This window comes from Arachis ipaensis, chromosome B6 (assembly GCF_059453495.1).
Source record: "Arachis ipaensis isolate K30076 ecotype BB chromosome B6, ASM5945349v1, whole genome shotgun sequence".
Classification (NCBI taxonomy): domain Eukaryota; kingdom Viridiplantae; phylum Streptophyta; class Magnoliopsida; order Fabales; family Fabaceae; genus Arachis; species Arachis ipaensis.
The window spans coordinates 150,324,761-150,345,012 of record NC_142441.1 but is presented as its reverse complement, the minus strand read 5'-3'; the positions used below and the strand labels follow the sequence as shown (position 1 = coordinate 150,345,012).

Here is a 20,252-nt window from a genome sequence, read left to right as displayed (position 1 = left end):
TAAGAGCAATTAATAAAGATAATTTTTTATGCTCACTTAAATAGTTAAATTACTAAGATATATTTTCAGTTTCTTCCTTCATATGCACTAGATTATTATATGGACAGACAAGAGTATGCATATAAAATAGTTTATTCATATGGTGATGCTTTCGTAAAGATGCGTAAAACATCTTTTTATAAAAAGATTTATGTGTCGTATTATTATTAGACGTATTAATGAACCGGTTATTTTTAAATTTCTTAACAAATTAGAATAAAATCGATTTTTTTATAACAATAACAATAAACCCAATTTTTTTAGGAATTTAATTGTATTTTTAAATTTTTAGGAATTTAAATATCTGTAAAATAAAAAGTTAAAGATATATTTATCTTTTTATCAAAAAATTTAAAGATATTCGATTTAAATTGTGTAATTCAATAGGATCAAATGGGGTCTAATAATGATAATACAGACAATTAGATTTATTATTGTTGTTATAATAAACCGATTTTGTTCTAATTTATTAAAAAATAAATTATTAATTAATTTAATAAAAATATCTAATAATAACATAACACATATAAATATCTTTAAAAAAAATATATTTTTAGTGTCCTTATTAAAATTATCTCCTTATTCATAAGTAGTCACTTTTCAATACTTTTCACATATCCATCAGAAGTATACCTAAATAATATAATAATAAGTTGAGACATTTACTTAAATATGTTTTAAAATACATACATGCATAGTCTTAAATTATATTTAATGTATATTTATAAAAGTATCGTTCGCATATATAGTTGGCACAGATATTTCATTTTCTCTTGCTTAAAGCTGAAGTGGTATGCCTTAGCTTTATGCATACATATATGTATAGTATAGTATGTAGCTATAATCACCATTTAAGTTTTAAATTTGTTTGATTTTACGATTTTAAATGAGTCCAAGTAATCTTATAAAATTTTATATTAAATTTAATAATTTTAATTTTTATAATTTTATTTTTTTTAATTTCATATAAAATTTTAATTTTCTGTACCTTACATATATGTTCAAAACATCACGAAATTTTTCACATAAAAACCATTAAGGATAGTGTCTGATTATCGATCATATTTAGTTTAGAATGATTAATTAGTAATTTTTAGTGTCTATCCAGATTTATTTATTTAATTAAAAGATTTAAGTTTTTGTTTCAAATAAATATTAAATTAAATATTTAAATAGTCATAAAAAAATATAAATATGTAAATAACATTAATCATATAAGTTAAAATTTCAATGTTCATTAACTATTATATTATTAATTATTAATGTGTTAAATTTATCAACATGCTGTGATGAAATAATTACCTCCTACAATTGAAAGAGTTTAGTAGCAAAAATAATACAAATATCTATTAAAAAATAATATAAAATGCTTACAACCTAATATGACAATAATTTTGAACAAATAAATATATTAAATAAAATAACAACAAAAATACGTCAAGATTTTAATATAAAAATTTTTTTTAAGGTGAGAGATAAAAATTTTGGGTCCATTATACTAATAAAATGAAAAAATATCAAAAAATCAAAACTATTGTGTGAAGCCAATTTATTCTGCTACATACTTGAGAATAAAAAACAAAATAAGACAAACTTGCCTAATCTAACCGTGAACAAATAAAAAACTGTAGTTCAAAAATTGCTGCTTTATATAAAACTAAAAATTCTATTTTCTCTCCTCCCCTTACTTTCTCAATGAATCTAAAATTCTGATTAGACTAATAATAAAAAAAATACAAAAATATACTCCAAAAATAATGGACTTGAAACTTAGATAGGAGAAGAATAATTACATAGCAAGTGCAGTGAATGCATTATACTTGTTACGTTACGTTTGTGAATCACGTTTTTCTTGCAGTCTCCATCTTTCGATGGGGCCTGGCTTTTGAACCCCAATTATCATGAATGGTGAGTTAATGGGCGAGTGAGGACCAACTATAAAGTGATAATGGTAACATTAAGACACATATATATTAGTAGTGGTGGAGCTGGAGCATTTCAAATTAAAATGTGTGTACAGGCATTATAAATAGGAGAAAGGAGTTGAAGGTGGAAACACACAGAAATTCAAACATGTCTCCAAACACAAACACTTACAGTGGCATGCTTGTGCTTATCTTTGTTCACCTTTATTGCCTTACGTTGCTAACGTCCTCTGAGCCTGAGTCTGAGTTGATTGAGTGCATTCCAAGTGAGCGCGAAGCACTTCTAAGATTCAAGCATCATCTCACTGACCCTTTCAACAGGCTCTCTTCTTGGAATGCTTCCAATCCCAACTGCTGTCACTGGGATTATGTTGTTTGTAGTCATCTAACTTTCCACATCCTTCACCTTCACCTCAACACTTCTATATCATTAGAATATGTTGAATATCCCTTACCCATTGCTGTCTTGCTCGCTTACGAGAGGTCCAGGTTTAGTGGAGCGATAAATGATTCTCTTGTTGAATTGAAACATCTGAATTACTTGGACTTGAGCGGCAATAGTTTTCGAGGTATTCAATTTCCTACTTTTCTTTTTCGAATCACCTCCTTAACTCATCTTAACCTCTCTGATTCTGGATTTTATGGGAAGATTCCTCATCAGATTGGGAATCTCTCTAATTTGCTCTATCTTGACCTCTCATATGTTGCCTATGGAAAACTTCCACATCAAATTGGCAATCTCACCAATTTAATCCATCTTGGCCTCCCAAGTTATTATGATGAATCATTGGTTGTTGAAAATGCTGATTGGCTTTTGGGTCTTACCTCCCTTGAATATCTTGATTTGAGTGGTGCTAACCTATCCAAATCATTTAATTGGCTACACAATATGCAAGCTCTCCCTTCTTTGCATGACTTAAACTTACGACGTTGTAGTTTGGGTGATTATAAGCAACCATCCAAGCTTAACTTTTCGTCCCTGCTTTCTCTCACCATTTCTGTTGCTCCCAAGTGGATTTTTCAGTTGAACAAACTTGTTTCTCTTAAATGTTATTCAAACTGTTACTCTAATGATATTGATAGTCCAATTCCTGATGGTATTCAAAACCTTACCATGCTTGAAAATCTTGATTTGTCATCCAATTCATTCTCATCCCATATACCAGATTGGTTATACGGTCTTCATCGTCTCAAATCTTTGTACTTAGGAGATAACCATCTGACTGGAACTATTTCTAATACTTTGGGGAATTTGACTTCTCTTGTTACCCTTCATTTGTCATACAATCAGTTTGAAGGAACAATTCCAACTCTTTTGGGGAATCTGACTTCTCTTGTTGCCCTTGATTTGTCACACAATCAGTTTGAAGGAGGAATACCATCCTCTTTTAGAAAGCTATGCAATTTGAGACACATCTCTTTCTCATATCTCAAATGCAATCAACAACTTTCTGAAATCTTACAAATTCTCATCCCATGTGTTTCTCATCAACTCAACACTCTTGTGGCTTCTACTTCACAAATCTCAGGTCACCTCACCAATCAACTTGGAATGTTTCAAAATCTTGAAATGCTTGATCTCTCCAGCAACAACATTATTGGAGAAATTCCTCAATCATTCGCAAAGCTTTCCTCATTAAGATTTGTCGATTTCTCCAAAAATCAACTTACTGGAAATCCATTTAAAATTCTTGCATCATTTACTAAATTGTTATCTCTTGCCATAGATGACAATTTATTTCAAGGGATTGTACATGAAGATGACCTTGCCAATTTCACTACTTTACATGTGCTTTCAGCATCAAGTAACAATTTCACTTTGAAAGTGCATCCCAGTTGGAAACCAAAATTTCAACTTTTTCAATTGAAAATGAGCTCGTGGAAGTTAGGTCCAAGCTTTCCATCATGGATTCGATCACAAAATGATCTTCTATATTTGGATCTATCTAACGTCGGGATTTCTTCCATTCCCATTTGGTTTTGGGAAACAAGTCATTATTATTATTATTTGAACTTCTCTCACAATCATATCCATGGCAAGCTCCCAAAAGAATTAAAGATTTTAGAATCTGATGGAGGAGTGAGGATTTGGTACGGAGCAGCAGTTGATCTTAGCTCAAACCATCTTCATGGAAATTTACCCTTTGTGAGTGAGAATGTGGTTTGGCTAGATCTCTCACATAATTCATTTTATGGGTTATTAATGGATTTTCTTTGTCAAAAATCTGACAATCCAAAAACGTTACAAATCCTCAATCTTGCATCAAACAACTTATCTGGAGAAATTCCTAACTGTTGGAGGATGTGGCCAGAACTAGTGGATGTCAACTTAGAAAGCAACTATTTTATTGGAAGCCTGCCCTCTTCCATGGGCTCTTTATCAGGCCTAGAATGCTTGCTTATACGTAACAATACACTCTCAGGTAAATTTCCTGTCAGTTTAAAGGAAAACAAGGAGTTGATTTTGTTGGATCTTGGAGAAAATAAGCTCACAGGGAATATTCCTAGGTGGATTGGAGAAAGGTTGGTAAATTTAAAATTTCTTCGGCTCCGATCTAATAATCTTTCAGGTAACATTCCCAACGGATTATGTGATATGAAGTTTCTCCAAGTTTTGGACCTTGCACTAAATAATTTGTCAGGCAATATACCAAATTGTTTGAACCATTTGAGTGCCATGATAAATAAAACTAGTGAAAGTTCATCCATCCAGGAAGGCATGATTATATATGGAAGTGATACTATAAGCATGATCCTATGGGTGAAAGGAAAAGATGCTGAGTACAACAACATTCTGGGCTTAGTGAAAAACATTGATCTTTCATCTAATAAATTGTCGGGGGGAATACCAATGGAAATCACAAACCTAACTGGTCTGATTTATTTGAACTTGTCCAAGAATGAGTTAACTGGTCACATCCCTGAAAGTATTGGCAATATGGAGTCAATGGAATCCATTGATTTCTCTGGCAACCAACTCACAGGGGAGATCCCTCAAAGCATCACAAACTTGAACTTCCTGAACAAGCTAGACTTATCCTACAATCACTTGGAAGGCGAAATCCCAACAGGCACTCAATTGCAAAGCTTTGAAGCATCCAATTTCGTTGGCAACAAGCTATGTGGTCCACCATTGCTGCTCAACTGTACCATGGAGGGGGAAGTTCCTGATGAGAATGAAAAAGAGAGAAAGAATCATGGAGTGAAGTGGTTATTTGTGAGTGTGGCCTTTGGATTTATAGTGGGATTTTGGGGATTTGTTGGTCCATTGTTCATATACAAATCATGGAGGTATGCATATTACCGTTTCCTTGATGACGTGTGGTACAAACTTCAATCATCTATGTGACTTTATGTTTCTAATGTTTTAATTTTCTGTTTTTCATTTGTGTGTATGTGATGAGTTTGTAATGTTTTCTTTTTTTTCACTTTTCTTGTAATAGTGGAAATAAAAATGAATATGGACTTGTCCTGCTTGGCTTGTTAAAATGTAATCCAGTTAGTATTGTTGTGGCTATAATAATAACAATGTGACTTAGATTTATCATTGGCTTTCAGACATTTTGCGGTGCTTAGCGATGTTGATGATGAGCAAGGTTATTTATCAAATGCTAGCTTTTTTAATTTAAATAAAATTTTATTTACCACTTTAATAAAAAAAAATCCTCTAATTTTGCATGTAATACGGGATAAAATCGAACTGGTCTTAGTCCAAATCTAACCCAAAATTTTGACCGGGCCAATTTTTAAGACCATGATCCTAAATTCATAGAAATTTCATCTTTTTCACAGCTTAATAAGATGAGTTAATATCTGGTCTAAATCATACCTACATAATATCAAGCCAAGACCATAAACTACATAAACAATTAAACATTGTTGAACACACAAAGCAGGAAGTAAGCAGTACAAATTCTTTGAACACATATATGCTCCGCATACAAGGAAAATCATCGTCCAAAGACTCCAAACATGTCACCAACATATCCTCCATGCTCAAAACTGTTATTTCAAAATTCATACCATTCACATTACTGATTGACAACAAATTAATCAACTTACAATTTCGGCCTTACAACCTCTATTAATCCAAATCCAGCCACAAACATCAAACAAATGAAACACACACAGAGAGTGCAGCATTGACATCACTCCTCCATCGCATTGTTAGTTTTTATTTATTTTTATTTTATTTTGGGTAAATTCAAAAAGATTTAAATTTTTTGAATTTTGAATTTTAGTTGAGAGGATAAAAGATAACTTTTTACTATTTATTTTATAGATGGTACTAAAAAAAACATAAAATAAAAAATATTTAAGAATAAGAGATTATATTTTATCCTTTCAAGTAAAAATTTAAAATTTAAAAAATTTAAATTTAATTCAAAAAATGATATCTAAAATTTAAAATAATAATAATTAAAATTAAAATAAATGATTAAAAATTAAGTTTTAATCAATATTAGTTAATTTTAATATTTAAATTTAAAATTAAAATTTTATAATTGATAATTATAATTTAATACAAAAATAAATTTTAAAAAATTAACTAATATTAATTGAAAATATCTTATTATTTAATAATACTTTAATAATAATAATAATAATTAATAATATAACCAGCCCATTTATACATATTTAAAATTAATTTCAGTAAACATAATCTTATTTTAAAAACTCTTTTTAAAATTTTTTTATTAAAAAAATACAAAAATTTTTTTTTATTTTACCAAACTAAGCCACGAGATAAGCCAAAAGTCATTATTATATTCAAATATAATTAATAAATAAAAATTTTTAAAAAAAAATTACGTTTTTTTTATAAGATCTTTTTAAAAAAAAAAAACACTCATAAAAAATATTTTTAAAAAAGTTATCTAAATAAACCCTAATTCTCTTTCCTATACATAAGTACGAGAGTGTATTTTAAAAGAAGAATTTTGTTTCAAGTCCTTTCAAAGTTTCATTGCTAAAGGAGGACTGTGAATACTGAATAGCATCATAACTCAAGTATTAGTTTTTTCTTTCCATCTTTGTTTCGTTTAGTTTTTATTTTCTTGTACCTTCAATCCCCCTTGTTATCGGTAAAACTGAATTGTTGCACTTCATGCGATATAGCTGCTTTTATTTTGACTTAGTGAGTTGGTACAGGTTTTTCTATTTTCTTTTAATCATATGGTCATTTTTAACATTTTTCAGTAGGGTTAATAATGAAGAAGGAACGTGTTCCATATCCGGGTGTAGTACGGCCAAGATTTAAACCCAATACCCGTCCAAATAACAAAATTGAGCCTGATGCGTCTATACAACGCCGTCAACTTTGGACAAACATCAAGGTATGTAACTAAATATCAAACCTAAATGTTTTATTTAAATTCATTTATTATATGATTTCCAACATATACATATACTTATTTTGATTTAGAAATTAGATATCTTGATATCTTATATATATCAAAGGTATGATTACCTTATGTATAATATTAGTCATATATTTAAATTGGGAATTTTTTATATAAATAAAATATTTTTTTCACATTTATTGTTATCTTATTTGCTCACTAAATCAGCTTTTAATTCTAATCATATATTTGCAAACAAGATACATTCATAACTATCGTATTTGTAATGTGGTTTGGAAAAAAATCGAGATAATCTATTACTATTTGGATCGGATCGATTTAACTTTTTATTCTAAATTACATATGTACTATATCAATTTAAATTTATTTTTAATTTAATCAAATTCAAACCATTGTAATTTGGATAGAATTGATTTATGTTCTATCTAAAATTTTATATTATTAATTTTTTCAAATACCAAATTATATCCCATCCAAATGGTAAAGTTTAAAATTTTTTTAATTTAAATTATATTCCATCTAAATTTTTTATTATTAATTTTTTCATGCACTGATTTATATCCTATCCAAAGTGTTAAAGTTTAAAATTTTTTATAATTTAAATTATATCCATCTAAATTAAAAAATTTATCAATGTTAAAATAGACGGATTATAGATTTTTTCCTGTTACCAATTGGGGTTTATTATTCATGCAGGCTCGGCTCAAATACAATTTGGATTTTTACGACTGGCTTCGAAACAAAGTAAGAAAGTACGAAAATGGAACAAAGTCTATCACCAAACTAAGTTCAGATGTTAGTGATCTCTCTATTATTCTTATTGTTTTTGTCTTGTGATTGTTTGGTTTTATCAATGAATACACACATTATTGCTATGGGAAGGAAAATTTTCCAAATAAATAAGAAAAAAACTATTATTTCCACATAAATGATATGTTTTAGTTTATTTTCCTGGAGTGGGAAAATCTGTTGAATCCACCGCATTTTGATATAAATTTATTAGATTTAAAATTAATTAAATTAAACTAAACTTATTTTATTAAAACATTTTCTATTATTTAAAAAAAATTATTACTAACCGCTAATCTTTAAATATCTTTTATCAAGTTAAAAATGATGTACTTTTTATTAATTATATAAATCATAATTCTTTTTATTTTGTTGTATTTTTATATGAATAATTGAAATTTAAAACGACCAGAAGATATTAATTATGTTAATTATTTTTTAAAAAAAATTAAGGAAGTTACGTATAGTCTTTTAAAAGAACTCATAGCTTATATTCTATTTTGGTGAAAACTCAAATTGAAGTAAACTTTACGTGAAATTGATATCTGAAACTCCTTGAATAAAAATTTAGTCAAATTAGTTAAATTATCTAACGACTCTCAGTATCAACTTCACGTGAAGTCGACTGCACCTGAGTACTCATCCCAAAAGCTTAAGCTAATGGGAGAAGGTAACATTAATGGTTATATCTCTAACACTCCCCCTCAAACAAGAGCCTCTTTTTGGGTTTGTTTGATTTTGCATAGGCCTTCTTTTCTCTTTTATTTGCCTTATGCTATTTTTTCACTTTTGACGTTCACCAAGGATCAAACTCTTGATCTTTCGGACACAGAGCTCTGATACCATGTTATGAAATCACTCATCCCAAAAGCTTAAGCTGATGGGAGAAGGTAACATTAATGGTTATATCTCTAACAGAAAATATTTCATGTTGTTACATGTAGGCTGCTGTACTCATGCGAGGTCATCCAGATCTTATTAACGAGTTTAACAAATGGATTCCCATGACTCCTCAAGATTCATGCACATTACTCTCCCATCACCTCGCAGCAACACATTTGGAGAACCGTGATTTGCAGGATAAAGGCTTGGATGAAATATCTTTCGATTCATATAGTGATCCCGATACTGAAACCGAGGACAATGATTGGATCTCGTGGGTGACAAGGTTATTCTCTATTTATTTTTTTCTTTAAACATCATTCAAGTAGTAACAGGATTTGTCTAGATAATAAAAATAAAATTGTGTGATACATGATATAGTTTTTGGAAGTATACGCAGAAGTCTCTCAAATTTTAAAATACATAAAAAGGTATATAATTAAATAAGTTCTTAAGAAATTTGGCTTAGAATGATTTTGTCTCAAGAATATTTAATTGCATCAAAATTATTGAATTTTATAAAAGTAAGAGATAGATTTATTTAACTTTTAATTTCTTGTTTTGTTAAACTATGTTGTTTATTTCATTCATACGTTTATTTTTGACTTGGTGAGTTGAATCATAGGAATTACTCATGTATTGGTCTTATTTTATTAATGAGGCCATAGTTATATCCTTTTTTATTTATCGCGTATAAAATTATCCGATATATATTGTTGGTAACACCTGATAAAATTTTGTCTTATTAATGAAGCTTTACTAAGCTTGGAAGATATACAGACCGCTTTAACTTTTGGAAAAAGATGAAGGTAACTCTTGAGTCAAATCTTCTGTTTAATTGAATTGTATAAATAACATTTGTGTGTTGATGATGCATATAGGATCGGTTTAGGTACAATATGGATATTTGCGATTGGGTAAGAAATAAAGTGATGAAGTACAAAAATGGAAGAAAGAGTATTACCCAACTAAGTTTCGATGTTAGTGATGTGTTTATTATTCCTATTGTATGGGGATCATTGGTGAAAATTCAGTACCGTTAATTTTACATGAAGTTGATAATTGAGAATTGTTAGATAATAATATAGTCAAATCTATCAAATTATTTAACGATTCTCAATTATCAACTTCACATAAAATTAATTGCATCTAAATTTCTACCATGATCTTTTGGTTTCAACATATACATTCACACATTGTTGTTGTTATGCATGCAGGTTGCTGTACTCTTGCGGGGCCATTCCGATCTTATTGATGAATTTTGCAAATGGATTCCCATCACTCTGAATAATAATTTGCAGGATAAGAGTTTCGATGACTTATCTACCGATACTAATATTGATACTGATACTGACACGGATACTGATACATCAGATGAGATGGATGAAGATGAAGATGAAGATGAAGATGAAGACGATAATTAAATATTATGAATTTATCATGATTTTTTTTACCAAAGATAGAGAGATTCGAACTCGCGATTTCTTAGGTGAGAATGGAGAGACTATACCATTTGAGTTATAACTCATTGGAATTGAATAGGTTATATTAATATTAGATAGAATAATAAAAAATTTTAAAATTAGATAGAATTCTAAATAGATTAAATAATTGAATTTTAGAAGACCTTGGGTTATATCACCTGATCTTGATTTTTCATATATAAATGTTATTAACATATCTCCTTTAAAAAAGATTTTTCCAAAATGGCTATAAGTTTGCACTTTTACCCAATATCGAAAGCTTGATGAATGGTTATACAATGGCGGTCCTTATGAACAAATTATTCTTCACTTCTTACTTGGTGTAGTTTGTTACATGGCAATTAGATCTGTTCGAAGAAAGGAAGGATACCGAACAAAGAATCGATGTTTCTTTTAGTTGTTGAATCGGCGAACGAATAATCATTGAGTCCTCCTCCTTTCGGACAACATATACAAAGAGACCTGCCAATTATCTATTTAGAGTCCGCTAATTATCTACTTAGAGCATAGTTGTCAGAACCGAACTGGTGATCGAACTGGTCAGGTTACTAGGTCACTGGGTTACTGGTTCAACCGGTGGGTCACTGGTTGAACCGATAGAACCGGTCGTACGTAAATAAAAAATATAAAATAGAAAAAAATTGAATAAAGTGACAATTAGGTCTATCCTTAAAATTTTTTACTTCAAATTAATTAGCCCTTAAAAAAAAATAAAATATCAATTTAGTCCTTTAAGATAGTAAACGATGAACACATTACGTCCCTCCATTAATTTTTCATGTGAAATTTAGTGGTGATGCTTAGATGTCCCTACTAATTAGTCTTAAGTCGAAATCTTCGAAGACCTACTAACTCAATACTCTAAAAAATTTAAAATAAATATCTTTACTAACATTTTAATATGTAAATGTAAATATTAAAATATTTGATACTTATTTTAATAATTCTATAAATTCTAAAGAATTAAAAAAAAATGAGTATAAAACAAAAATTAAATTAAATAAATATAAAATAATTTAGTTGTGTATGTATATAATATATAGAATAATTAGCACATGAATTTCCAAATGAACACACTAGCTTGGTGGCATTTCTTATCCTTGCCTAGCAAGGAGACGCAGGTTTGAAACACACTGCATGCATTTTTGAATATTTGAGCACTATATGACCGGCCGGTTCACAGATTGCATCGAACCGGCCGGTTTTGACCGGTTTTGTCCGGTTTGTGACGAACCGTCTGAGTTTAAGCGGTTTACTTTTTTTTTCGGTCTAAAGCTAAAACCGAACCAGCTGGACTACCGATTCATTGGTTTTCTGGTCGAACCGGTCGGTCCGGTCCGGTTCTTACAACTATGACTTAGAGTCCGTTTGAGATTTTTTTTTAAGTGATATTATACGTGTTTGGTTCTATTTTTGAAAAACGCTTTTAACACTCCCATTAAAAAAAATGACTTCAAAATAAAAGAAATCATTGTGCTACTTTCAATTTTGGCTCTGTAAAAAATATTTTTTGTTTCTGCTGAAAATATTGGTTCTCCACCACCATTTTCCATGATCCTCTACCACTATTTTCACGCAAGGTTATATCTAAACCATTTACTGTATATGTTCCTTCTAGAATTTTTTTATTATTCTACCATTTATTTTTATTATTAAATTTGTATTTAACATTGTATGTGATATAAAATATCAGTGATTAAGTTATGTAAAATCAACACTCAATATTAAAAGGTATTTATATTTATCATCGTTATTTTAATATCTATTTTCTTTGTGTAACAAAAATTGTATTTTTTGAGTTATTTATTCAAATGCTATAATTTTAAAATAAATATTTATATAACTAAAAATTTAAATATAAAATAACTCATTTATAAGTTGCTATTAAATAAAGATTTTATATTTTAAGCTCTCTTTTAAAAAAAATTATTTAAAAAATTTATCCAAGAATGAGTTAAGTGGTCACAAAGTATTGGCAATATGGAGTTATTGGAATCCATTGATTTCTCTGGCAATCAAGTCACAGGGGAGATCCCTCAAAGCATCACAAACTTGAATTTCCTGAACAAGCAAGACTTGTCCTACAATCACTTGGAGGGAAAAATCCCAACGGGCACTCAGTTGCAAAGCTTTGAAGCATCCGATTTCGTTGGCAACAAGCTAAGTGGTCCACCATTGCTGCTCAACTGTACTAGGGGTGTTTGCGGTGCGGTTTGGTTCGGTTTTAAGGAAAAAAGTCATCCGATCCGAACGCTTAATTTATGTGCGATGCGGTTTGGATTGGATGAATTTTTTTTGGAAATCCGATCCGATCCGATTACAAGCGGTTTGGATCGGTTTGGATTTGCGGTTTTTTAAATAAAAAAAAATTAAATACATATAACAAGTCTCAACATCAAATTTTAAATTATCAACAATGACATAACAAGTCTTAACAATATCTTAAAAAGCTAACCATAACATAACAATAGAAATAAAATTATAGGTTAGTTAAAATAAATAAATAAATAACATTTTGAACATAAAATATTTATTAAATAATAATAATACATGAATAATCTTTATAGTAATACAAATGGGGAGCTCATTTGCTGACGTGGTGCTCATACGTTGAGTCTGGGAGTTTATTTGCTTACGTGTCGTCACTAGAAATTTTTAGATTTATATTTATAAATTATAAATTATTATTTGCTTAGGTTGTTATTTTCAAATTTTAAGTTTGGGGTGTTTTACTTAGGTTGTTATTTTTTAAATTTTAAATTATTTTATTTGTTTGGGTGGTTTTACTTAGGTTGTTATTTTTTAAATTTCAAATTATTTTATTTAAGTTGTTATTTTTAAAATTTTATTTAGATTTTACTTAGATTGTTCTTTTTTATATTTTAACACTATTTTTTAAAAATCTGTTAATTCTTTTTAGCATTAATTTTTAAAATTTTGTTGATTTTTTTTTTAAATTGCAGCTACATAAATTCTTTTAAAGAAATTTAGACTTTTAAAAAAATTTACGTTAATTATTCTTCGGTTGTTACATACTAATATTACTATATATAAAGATTTACGTTAGTTTAGAATTTTTAAATTATTATTTGTTTAGGTTGTTATTTTCAAATTTTAAATTTGGGTTGTTTTACTTAGTTTGTTATTTTTTAAATTTTAAATTAAAGTCAACCAAATTTTAAAAAATTTAGTTATGATGCAACTATAAAATGATAAGTTATGAGAGACGTAAAGCAACACAATTTAAAGTACATCAATCCATTTCTTTACATATATCCAAAATCTCTCTACTTATTCCAATGGCTGGTATTCACAAAATTGCTGATATCAATCCTACAATCGACAATTTGTGTATACGTATATGAGTGATACGGTTACGGATACTATCAAGTTACGAAAATTCTCCATTGTCATACTCAATTGAGATGGTTTGGCTCGATGAAGACACGAATTTTCTACTAATATCCTTTTATCCATGACTCCAAGGTTATTTATTTATTTTTTTAAATTAAAGTCTATGTACATTGGATTAGATATTGAATAAGTCTATATTTAATTTTTTTTATGTTATTTTCTTTTTTAAGCAGGTATCGAATAAAGTTTGGTGTCATTGATGATTCTAACTGTGCATGTTATGTAGTCTTTGACAAGGAGGCAAAACAAATTTTGGGAAAGAGCTGTGTAAAGATACTTGATCCACTCCTATTGGTAAGATCTAACCAATATTTATTTCTAAAAGCACCAGTGAAGATATTTTTATTGGTACTTTTTATATTATTTATTATTAATATATTATGTAATACCCTGCAGAAAGGAGATCTATCGGATACACCTATACTTTTGCTCAACCTAATTGATAAGATCTTTTTCTTCATCGTTGAAGTTCAAATATCTGATAATCCACATTTTTCACCTTCTTATAAAGTTAAGAAGATGACTGATAATGTGGATCTCATAAATAAATTCAAAGAGACTCACCCTATTCAAATTGTGAGTATATATAAGTGTACTTTCTATTAAAAATCAATTTATTTTTTGCTTCCTTGGTCATTAGTAGTATCTAATTTATAAATAATAATTAATTATAATTTTAGGATGTTGATTACACCGGTGGTTTGCTTCAAATTTCAAAGACATCCTCAATCATTGAAGGGGAGAAAGTAGAAGGTGCTAAGGTATTTGTTTAAAAAATAATTTTTTTTTGTTTGTTCTCTCAAAATTAGATCTTAATTTTATTAAAAAAATATTAGTGAGATAAAATCAGAGGTTAGAAAGAAGTCTTTAATTTAACGTAGTTTTTTGTACAGAATTTGTTGCTTGAATTCTAATGAAGTTGCGGCCAATGATGAATCCGAATTGTTGGAAAATGCTATTACACCAACTAAGTGACTATCCTCGGAGTCGGAAGATTCGAAGGTGGAAGGTGATACCTCAACTTGCAAGAAGATCAAGATTGAGAAAGAAACTTGAGAATTTGGATGCACATGTTTTGGGATCCCTTTTAGAGTCTATCTAATAGAATAATGCTAAGCATATGTTTGTTTTGGTGGAAACATTATCTTTTCTTGAGTTGTTATTTTTCTTTTTGTTCTTTTCGATTTTTATGTTTGGAATTTAGAATTTTTTTAAATATAAATTGAAGTTATTTGGTTATTACTTGTGGTTTTATTTTTAATTTGATTCTCACCGTTGATATTCTGATAATTTTTAATTTAATATTTAATGTCATAAAGTTATAAATTTCTTCTTTGAATTATTGTTGATTTAGTTATTAATTTTTAATGTGTACTTATTTAAAAAAAATCTAATTATAATTTTTAATTAAAGTATTATGTTTAGAATTTTAAATTTAAATTCAAATATACTTTTTTTTGAATTTTTACGTAAGCAATTGGGTTTGAAAATATTTTTTAAAAATTTATATAATTTATAAGCTACTATGCTAATTACAAAGGATTATAATAAAGAAAATAGAATTATCAGTCTTATTAAGATGTGAAGTTATTTATACTATTTAAAAAAATGTAATATTGTTTAAATTTTAGAAAAAGTGTAATAAAGTTAATACTGTTTATGTTGAAACTAAAAAAAATAATTTTTAAATTAACAAATTTCTATATTCCTAATGGACAACGGACGTTTGATTAGAAAATTTTATTTAAAAATTTAAAATTTATACTATCTAATTAAAAAATTCTATTTAAAAATTTTAAATTTGAATTTCTAATACTAATTTCTAATTAAGTTTTTAACCATTTCGATTTTTAAATTTAAATTTTTTTACTTGCCATATTTATAAATTTTTATTATTATCTTTTAGATTGTAAAAGTACTTTCATCTTTTTCTCTCTTTTTAAGTATTTTTTCTAAATTTACGTAATTTATAAAATTATTAATTTTTAGATTGTATTTAATTTTATTTATTTTTATCGATAAATAATAGGATTGATACTATTTATAACGAAACTAATAAAAATTATTTTTAAATTAACAAATTCCTATATTCTTAATGAATAACAAACGTTTAATTAAAAAAGTTTATTTAAAAATTTTAAATTTGCACTAGCTAATTAGGAAACTCTATTTAAAAATTTAAAATTTAAAATTCTAATACTAATTCCTAATTAAGTGGCTTCTTAACCATTTTGATTTTTAAATTTAAATTTTTTTATTTGTCACATTTATAATTTTTTTTCTATTTACTTCGTTTACATTGTTATTTTTTAGATTATCTCAGCACAACAATAGAAGTACTTTCATCTTTTTCTCTTTTTTTATTTATAAGTTATTCATTTTCAATCTCTTTATTTAAGGAAATAAAAAAAAAGATTTTAACTATAAGTTAAATTTATTGATCTGAGATTAAACTTATATTTATTTGAAAAAAGATACTTTTGTAAAAAATATATATTATTTTCTGTAAAATATGTTTACGTAACTAAATAAATGAGAATAAAAAAGAAATTAAAGCAGCCATTGAAAATAAAACCTGTGCGATTTTACATATTTTATTTGGTAAGTTAGACATGAGAAAAAATTGTAAAAAAATTAGTGTCTCAAGTTAAAAAAAATTAGTGTTTCAACATTTTAGAGAGATACAAAATACATGTTTTTAATGGGTGTTTGTGTATGACTATGTCTTCCATCATTTTTATCTTAGTAAACAAACACCATACATGTACTCCTGTATACTCCTGTATCTATATTTTGATGGACATGTATACCAAAAACAAACGCGGTCATATGTGTACTACTTTGTTTTTTTTAATAATATAAAAAATTTGATAATAAAAATGTATTATGTATAATGTATATATATTTTTAATTGGTTAAAAAATTTATTTATTTAATATTTTTAGGTATATATTGAAAGATGCAAGAAGTCCAAAGAGAAGCAAGATTATATTGAAGAGAAAATTGATATTAAAAGACAAAGAAAATACAAAGCGAAGCACAATTCAAGGTAGATTTTATATAAAAAAATAAATTAATTATTTTATCATTTTTGTTTTTAAGTTAGAATAATATATTTTTTTATTTGGTATTTTTAAGTATGTCAGTTCTATATATTTAGTTTTTATTGGGTATACAAAATAACTAACATGTCATGAGTATTTTGGCCGAATGAAAGCCCATAAAATACAATATTTTCTATATATTATTTAGCTATTGACAAGTAATAAATTATTAATTTACATTGTCTTCGTACTATGTTACTAAATTTATTTATGAAAAAATTACAGGAAATTCAAGTGATAGTTCCAATGGTGTGCATTTTCAATTGGTGTTGTCGAACATTTCAAATAGCATTAATACAGATTTATTTTTGGATGATTTTTTTTGGAACATGCACTTTGGTATATGCAAAATAATTATTATAGATTCATGGGAGTACATAAATCGAATTAGATTGCAAAGGGATGCAAGACTGAATAGGAAGACTATGCTACTTCAAAAGAGACATGGTAAGATAAGCATGATAGATTGTAATTATCACAAAACTAAAATTTTACTTCTTTTATCTTTAATACTACCTTCATAATATATATTCATAATTCAGTTGATTCAAACATTTAACATATATTCATTTTTCTTTTTTTATAATATAAAGTACTTGATGTATTATCTCTAATGATTACAGGAGCAAGTACATCTAATTCAAATTTAGATACTAAAGACTTAGAAGAAGTGTGCATAGCTGAAAAAGAAAGACACCTGATACAAAGAAAAACATTCTTGAAGGAATTGACTATAAATCTTTCAAAAATTTTTGAAGAAGTTGAGGATATTACTAAAAACACGACTATATTAGATGATTCTATGCAAATTGAATACCCGGCCATATTCGATGTTGCTGAGAATACAGGTAATTTAAGAAGTAGCAATATCAGTACTTTATTATTTACTATTATTATGCTTTTTATAAACAAAAAATTATCGTTTAGTGTTCAAGTTTTAAAATTCAAACTAAGATATGGTTATATATTATAATTTTTGTATTTGAACATTGATTTATTATAATTCTTATTGTTTAATTAACGTGCATGTAAAACTTAAATCTTGAGGTTGGCACAATGAAATTGTATTATATGATCTCATCTTTTTAATCCATAAATTGCATTCTTCGGTAATCTTTTATAAATATTATTTTTATACTTAACATGGTGAAAGAAAGGTATATTTTTATATAAAGTATTTGTTGCAGATATAACTGAAACAATTTATTATCTTGGTGATTATTAGATGTGATAGATATTGGTGACCCAGAATTTTTTTGTCGGCATTGCGACGCCATGATGTGGTATGAGGAGAGATCAGAGAAGTCCAAAACAGGATCCAATTTTGAGTTCTCAATATGTTGTATGCGAGGGAAGGTACAACTGCCGTTTTGAAGCACTTGATCGGACGCTCAGGGATCTTATGTCAGTTACCGATCAACATAAGACACATCAACCATTTGGTGGTAAGGTTGTTGTTCTAGGAGGTTATTTCAGACAGATACTTCCGGTGATTCCGAAAGGAAGTAGACACGATATATTGGCATCCGCTATTAACTCATCCCATCTGTGGTCATTTTGTAAGGTTCTGAAACTACATATGAATATAAGGCTTATAATGTCTTCTTCGGATCAAGATGAAGGTGAAATGAAGAGATTTGCTAATTGGATACTTGATGTTGGAAATAGAAATATTGGTTCTGTTGTTGGTGTTGAATCAGAAGTTGAAATTTCAGATGATCTATTGATTACAACTACTGATGACCCTTTCTCTCATTTGGTAGACTTTGCATATCCAAATTTGTTGCAAAACATGTCAGATTACAGGTATTTTCAGAGTTGGGCAATTCTTGCACCCACGCTTGAGAGTGTTGAGAAGGTAAATAATTTTGTCTTGACAATCTTTCCAGGGATGGAAAGGGAGTATTTGAGCTCTGACACAACATGTCAAACTGATGAGAATGAAGATGTACAACAAGAGTGGTTCACACCAGAGTTCCTAAATGACATCAAATATTCGGGACTACCCAATCACAAGTTGACTTTAAAGCCAGGAGTCGCTGTAATGCTACTATGAAACATAGACCAGACTTTAGGTTTATGCAACGGGACAAGATTAATAGTTAACGAACTTGGCAGCAACGTAATTGGAGCGACGGTAGTGACCGGTAGAAATATTAGAGATAAAGTGTACATTCCAAGAATGAACTTGATCCCTTCAGATTCAGGATTGCCATTTAAGTTCCAACGGAGACAATTTTCATTAACAGTATGCTTTGCAATGACCATTAACATGAGTCAGGGTCAATCATTATCACATGTACAACTTTATTTGCCAAAATTAGTGTTCACCCATGGACAACTTTATGTTGCTTTGTCAAGAGTTAAGAGTCGCAGTGGCCTCAGGGTTTTAATTCTAGACGAAGACGGCAATCCAAAGTCATCAACAACAAATGTTGTGTTCAAAGAGGTTTTTAATAATATTTAGGTAAGAATAATATTATTTTAATTTTAATAGCATGTTATGATTTACACTTTTGTACAAATATTTACTATAGATATAACTAAGGGTTAAGTACTGTTTTCGTCCCTAAGGTCTGGGGCAAAAATCAAATTCGTCCCCGACCTATTTTTGTTATTAAAATCATCCTCAATGTTGCAAAACGTTATAAAATCGTCCTTTAATACTTCAATTTTATTATTTTGACAAAATTACCCTTTATAATTAATAAAAATAATATTAAAAAAAAAACAAAACAACACCCTCCCCCCCGGAACCCAAATCCTGCATCTCTTCAGTTTCTTCCCTCTCAGCCCCTCATCCCCTTCTTCTTACCCTTCCTCCTACCCATTTTTTCGAATCCCCCTCCCAACCACAACCTCAATTATTCTTCTCTCTCTTTCCGCCACCGTACCATCTCCGTCCCCACCTTCTTTTCTACCTTCTTCTCGCCGATGAGGTCTACAACCTCGCCGCCCAGTCCCACATCGCCGTCTTCATCGACAGCAAAATGTACCAAACCAGCGAATCCAATCCTGTGAGCATTGCAAGAGGTCACTGCCATGGACAGTGAAGAAGTCGGTGACTCTGTCCCTGCGATTGGCTTGCAAGGCGTGAACGACGAAGAAGCGGAGAAGAGAAGTTGATGATCTTATCGACTTGGAAGTCCTTTCCAAGATCGGTTCGGAGCTCAGAGTCGTAGGATTGGAGAATGTTGGTGAAGCCTCGGAAGACGTAATGCATGTTCTCCATTAGCAGAGAGAGCGTGGGTT

General features: G+C 28.7%; 4 protein-coding genes across 4 annotated transcripts; all 4 read left to right on the top strand.

Moving 5' to 3' along the window:
- Nucleotides 1-2,029: 2,029 nt before the first annotated feature.
- LOC107647738 (receptor-like protein EIX2) lies at nucleotides 2,030-5,508 on the top strand. Its single transcript, XM_021105297.2, has one exon. It carries the CDS (start codon nucleotides 2,113-2,115, stop codon nucleotides 5,311-5,313), a length of 3,201 nt encoding a protein of 1,066 aa, XP_020960956.1. The 5' UTR covers nucleotides 2,030-2,112; the 3' UTR covers nucleotides 5,314-5,508.
- Nucleotides 5,509-7,168: 1,660 nt separating this feature from the next.
- On the top strand, nucleotides 7,169-10,422 carry LOC110263864 (uncharacterized). The gene is made up of 6 exons (XM_021105723.2): nucleotides 7,169-7,300; nucleotides 8,024-8,122; nucleotides 9,061-9,284; nucleotides 9,753-9,807; nucleotides 9,880-9,978; nucleotides 10,216-10,422. Exons 1-6 carry the CDS (start codon nucleotides 7,175-7,177, stop codon nucleotides 10,420-10,422), a joined length of 810 nt encoding a protein of 269 aa, XP_020961382.2. The 5' UTR covers nucleotides 7,169-7,174.
- Nucleotides 10,423-12,462: 2,040 nt separating this feature from the next.
- LOC148563128 (uncharacterized) lies at nucleotides 12,463-14,871 on the top strand. Its single transcript, XM_088491184.1, has 5 exons — nucleotides 12,463-12,698; nucleotides 14,070-14,190; nucleotides 14,293-14,472; nucleotides 14,577-14,649; nucleotides 14,816-14,871. The coding sequence occupies exons 1-5, from the start codon at nucleotides 12,463-12,465 to the stop codon at nucleotides 14,869-14,871; spliced, it is 666 nt and encodes a 221-aa protein (XP_088347310.1).
- A 3,414-nt stretch (nucleotides 14,872-18,285) lies between these two features.
- LOC107647737 (uncharacterized) lies at nucleotides 18,286-19,056 on the top strand. Its single transcript, XM_088491183.1, has one exon. The coding sequence runs from the start codon at nucleotides 18,286-18,288 to the stop codon at nucleotides 19,054-19,056; it is 771 nt and encodes a 256-aa protein (XP_088347309.1).
- Nucleotides 19,057-20,252: the final 1,196 nt, after the last annotated feature.

What these genes read in the sequence shown, in the direction of transcription:
- LOC107647738 (XM_021105297.2), top strand. Translation starts at nt 2,113, where the DNA reads ATGTCTCCAAACACAAACACTTACAGTGGCATGCTTGTGCTTATCTTT.
- LOC110263864 (XM_021105723.2), top strand. Translation starts at nt 7,175, where the DNA reads ATGAAGAAGGAACGTGTTCCATATCCGGGTGTAGTACGGCCAAGATTT. An exon ending in TGGATCTCGTGGGTGACAAG is followed by an intron (nt 9,285 to 9,752) that starts GTTATTCTCTAT and finishes TTATTAATGAAG; the next exon opens with CTTTACTAAGCTTGGAAGAT. An exon ending in ACTTTTGGAAAAAGATGAAG is followed by an intron (nt 9,808 to 9,879) that starts GTAACTCTTGAG and finishes TGATGCATATAG; the next exon opens with GATCGGTTTAGGTACAATAT.
- LOC148563128 (XM_088491184.1), top strand. Translation starts at nt 12,463, where the DNA reads ATGGAGTTATTGGAATCCATTGATTTCTCTGGCAATCAAGTCACAGGG. An exon ending in TACTTGATCCACTCCTATTG is followed by an intron (nt 14,191 to 14,292) that starts GTAAGATCTAAC and finishes AATACCCTGCAG; the next exon opens with AAAGGAGATCTATCGGATAC. An exon ending in TGAAGGGGAGAAAGTAGAAG is followed by an intron (nt 14,650 to 14,815) that starts GTGCTAAGGTAT and finishes ATTCTAATGAAG; the next exon opens with TTGCGGCCAATGATGAATCC.
- LOC107647737 (XM_088491183.1), top strand. Translation starts at nt 18,286, where the DNA reads ATGAGGAGAGATCAGAGAAGTCCAAAACAGGATCCAATTTTGAGTTCT.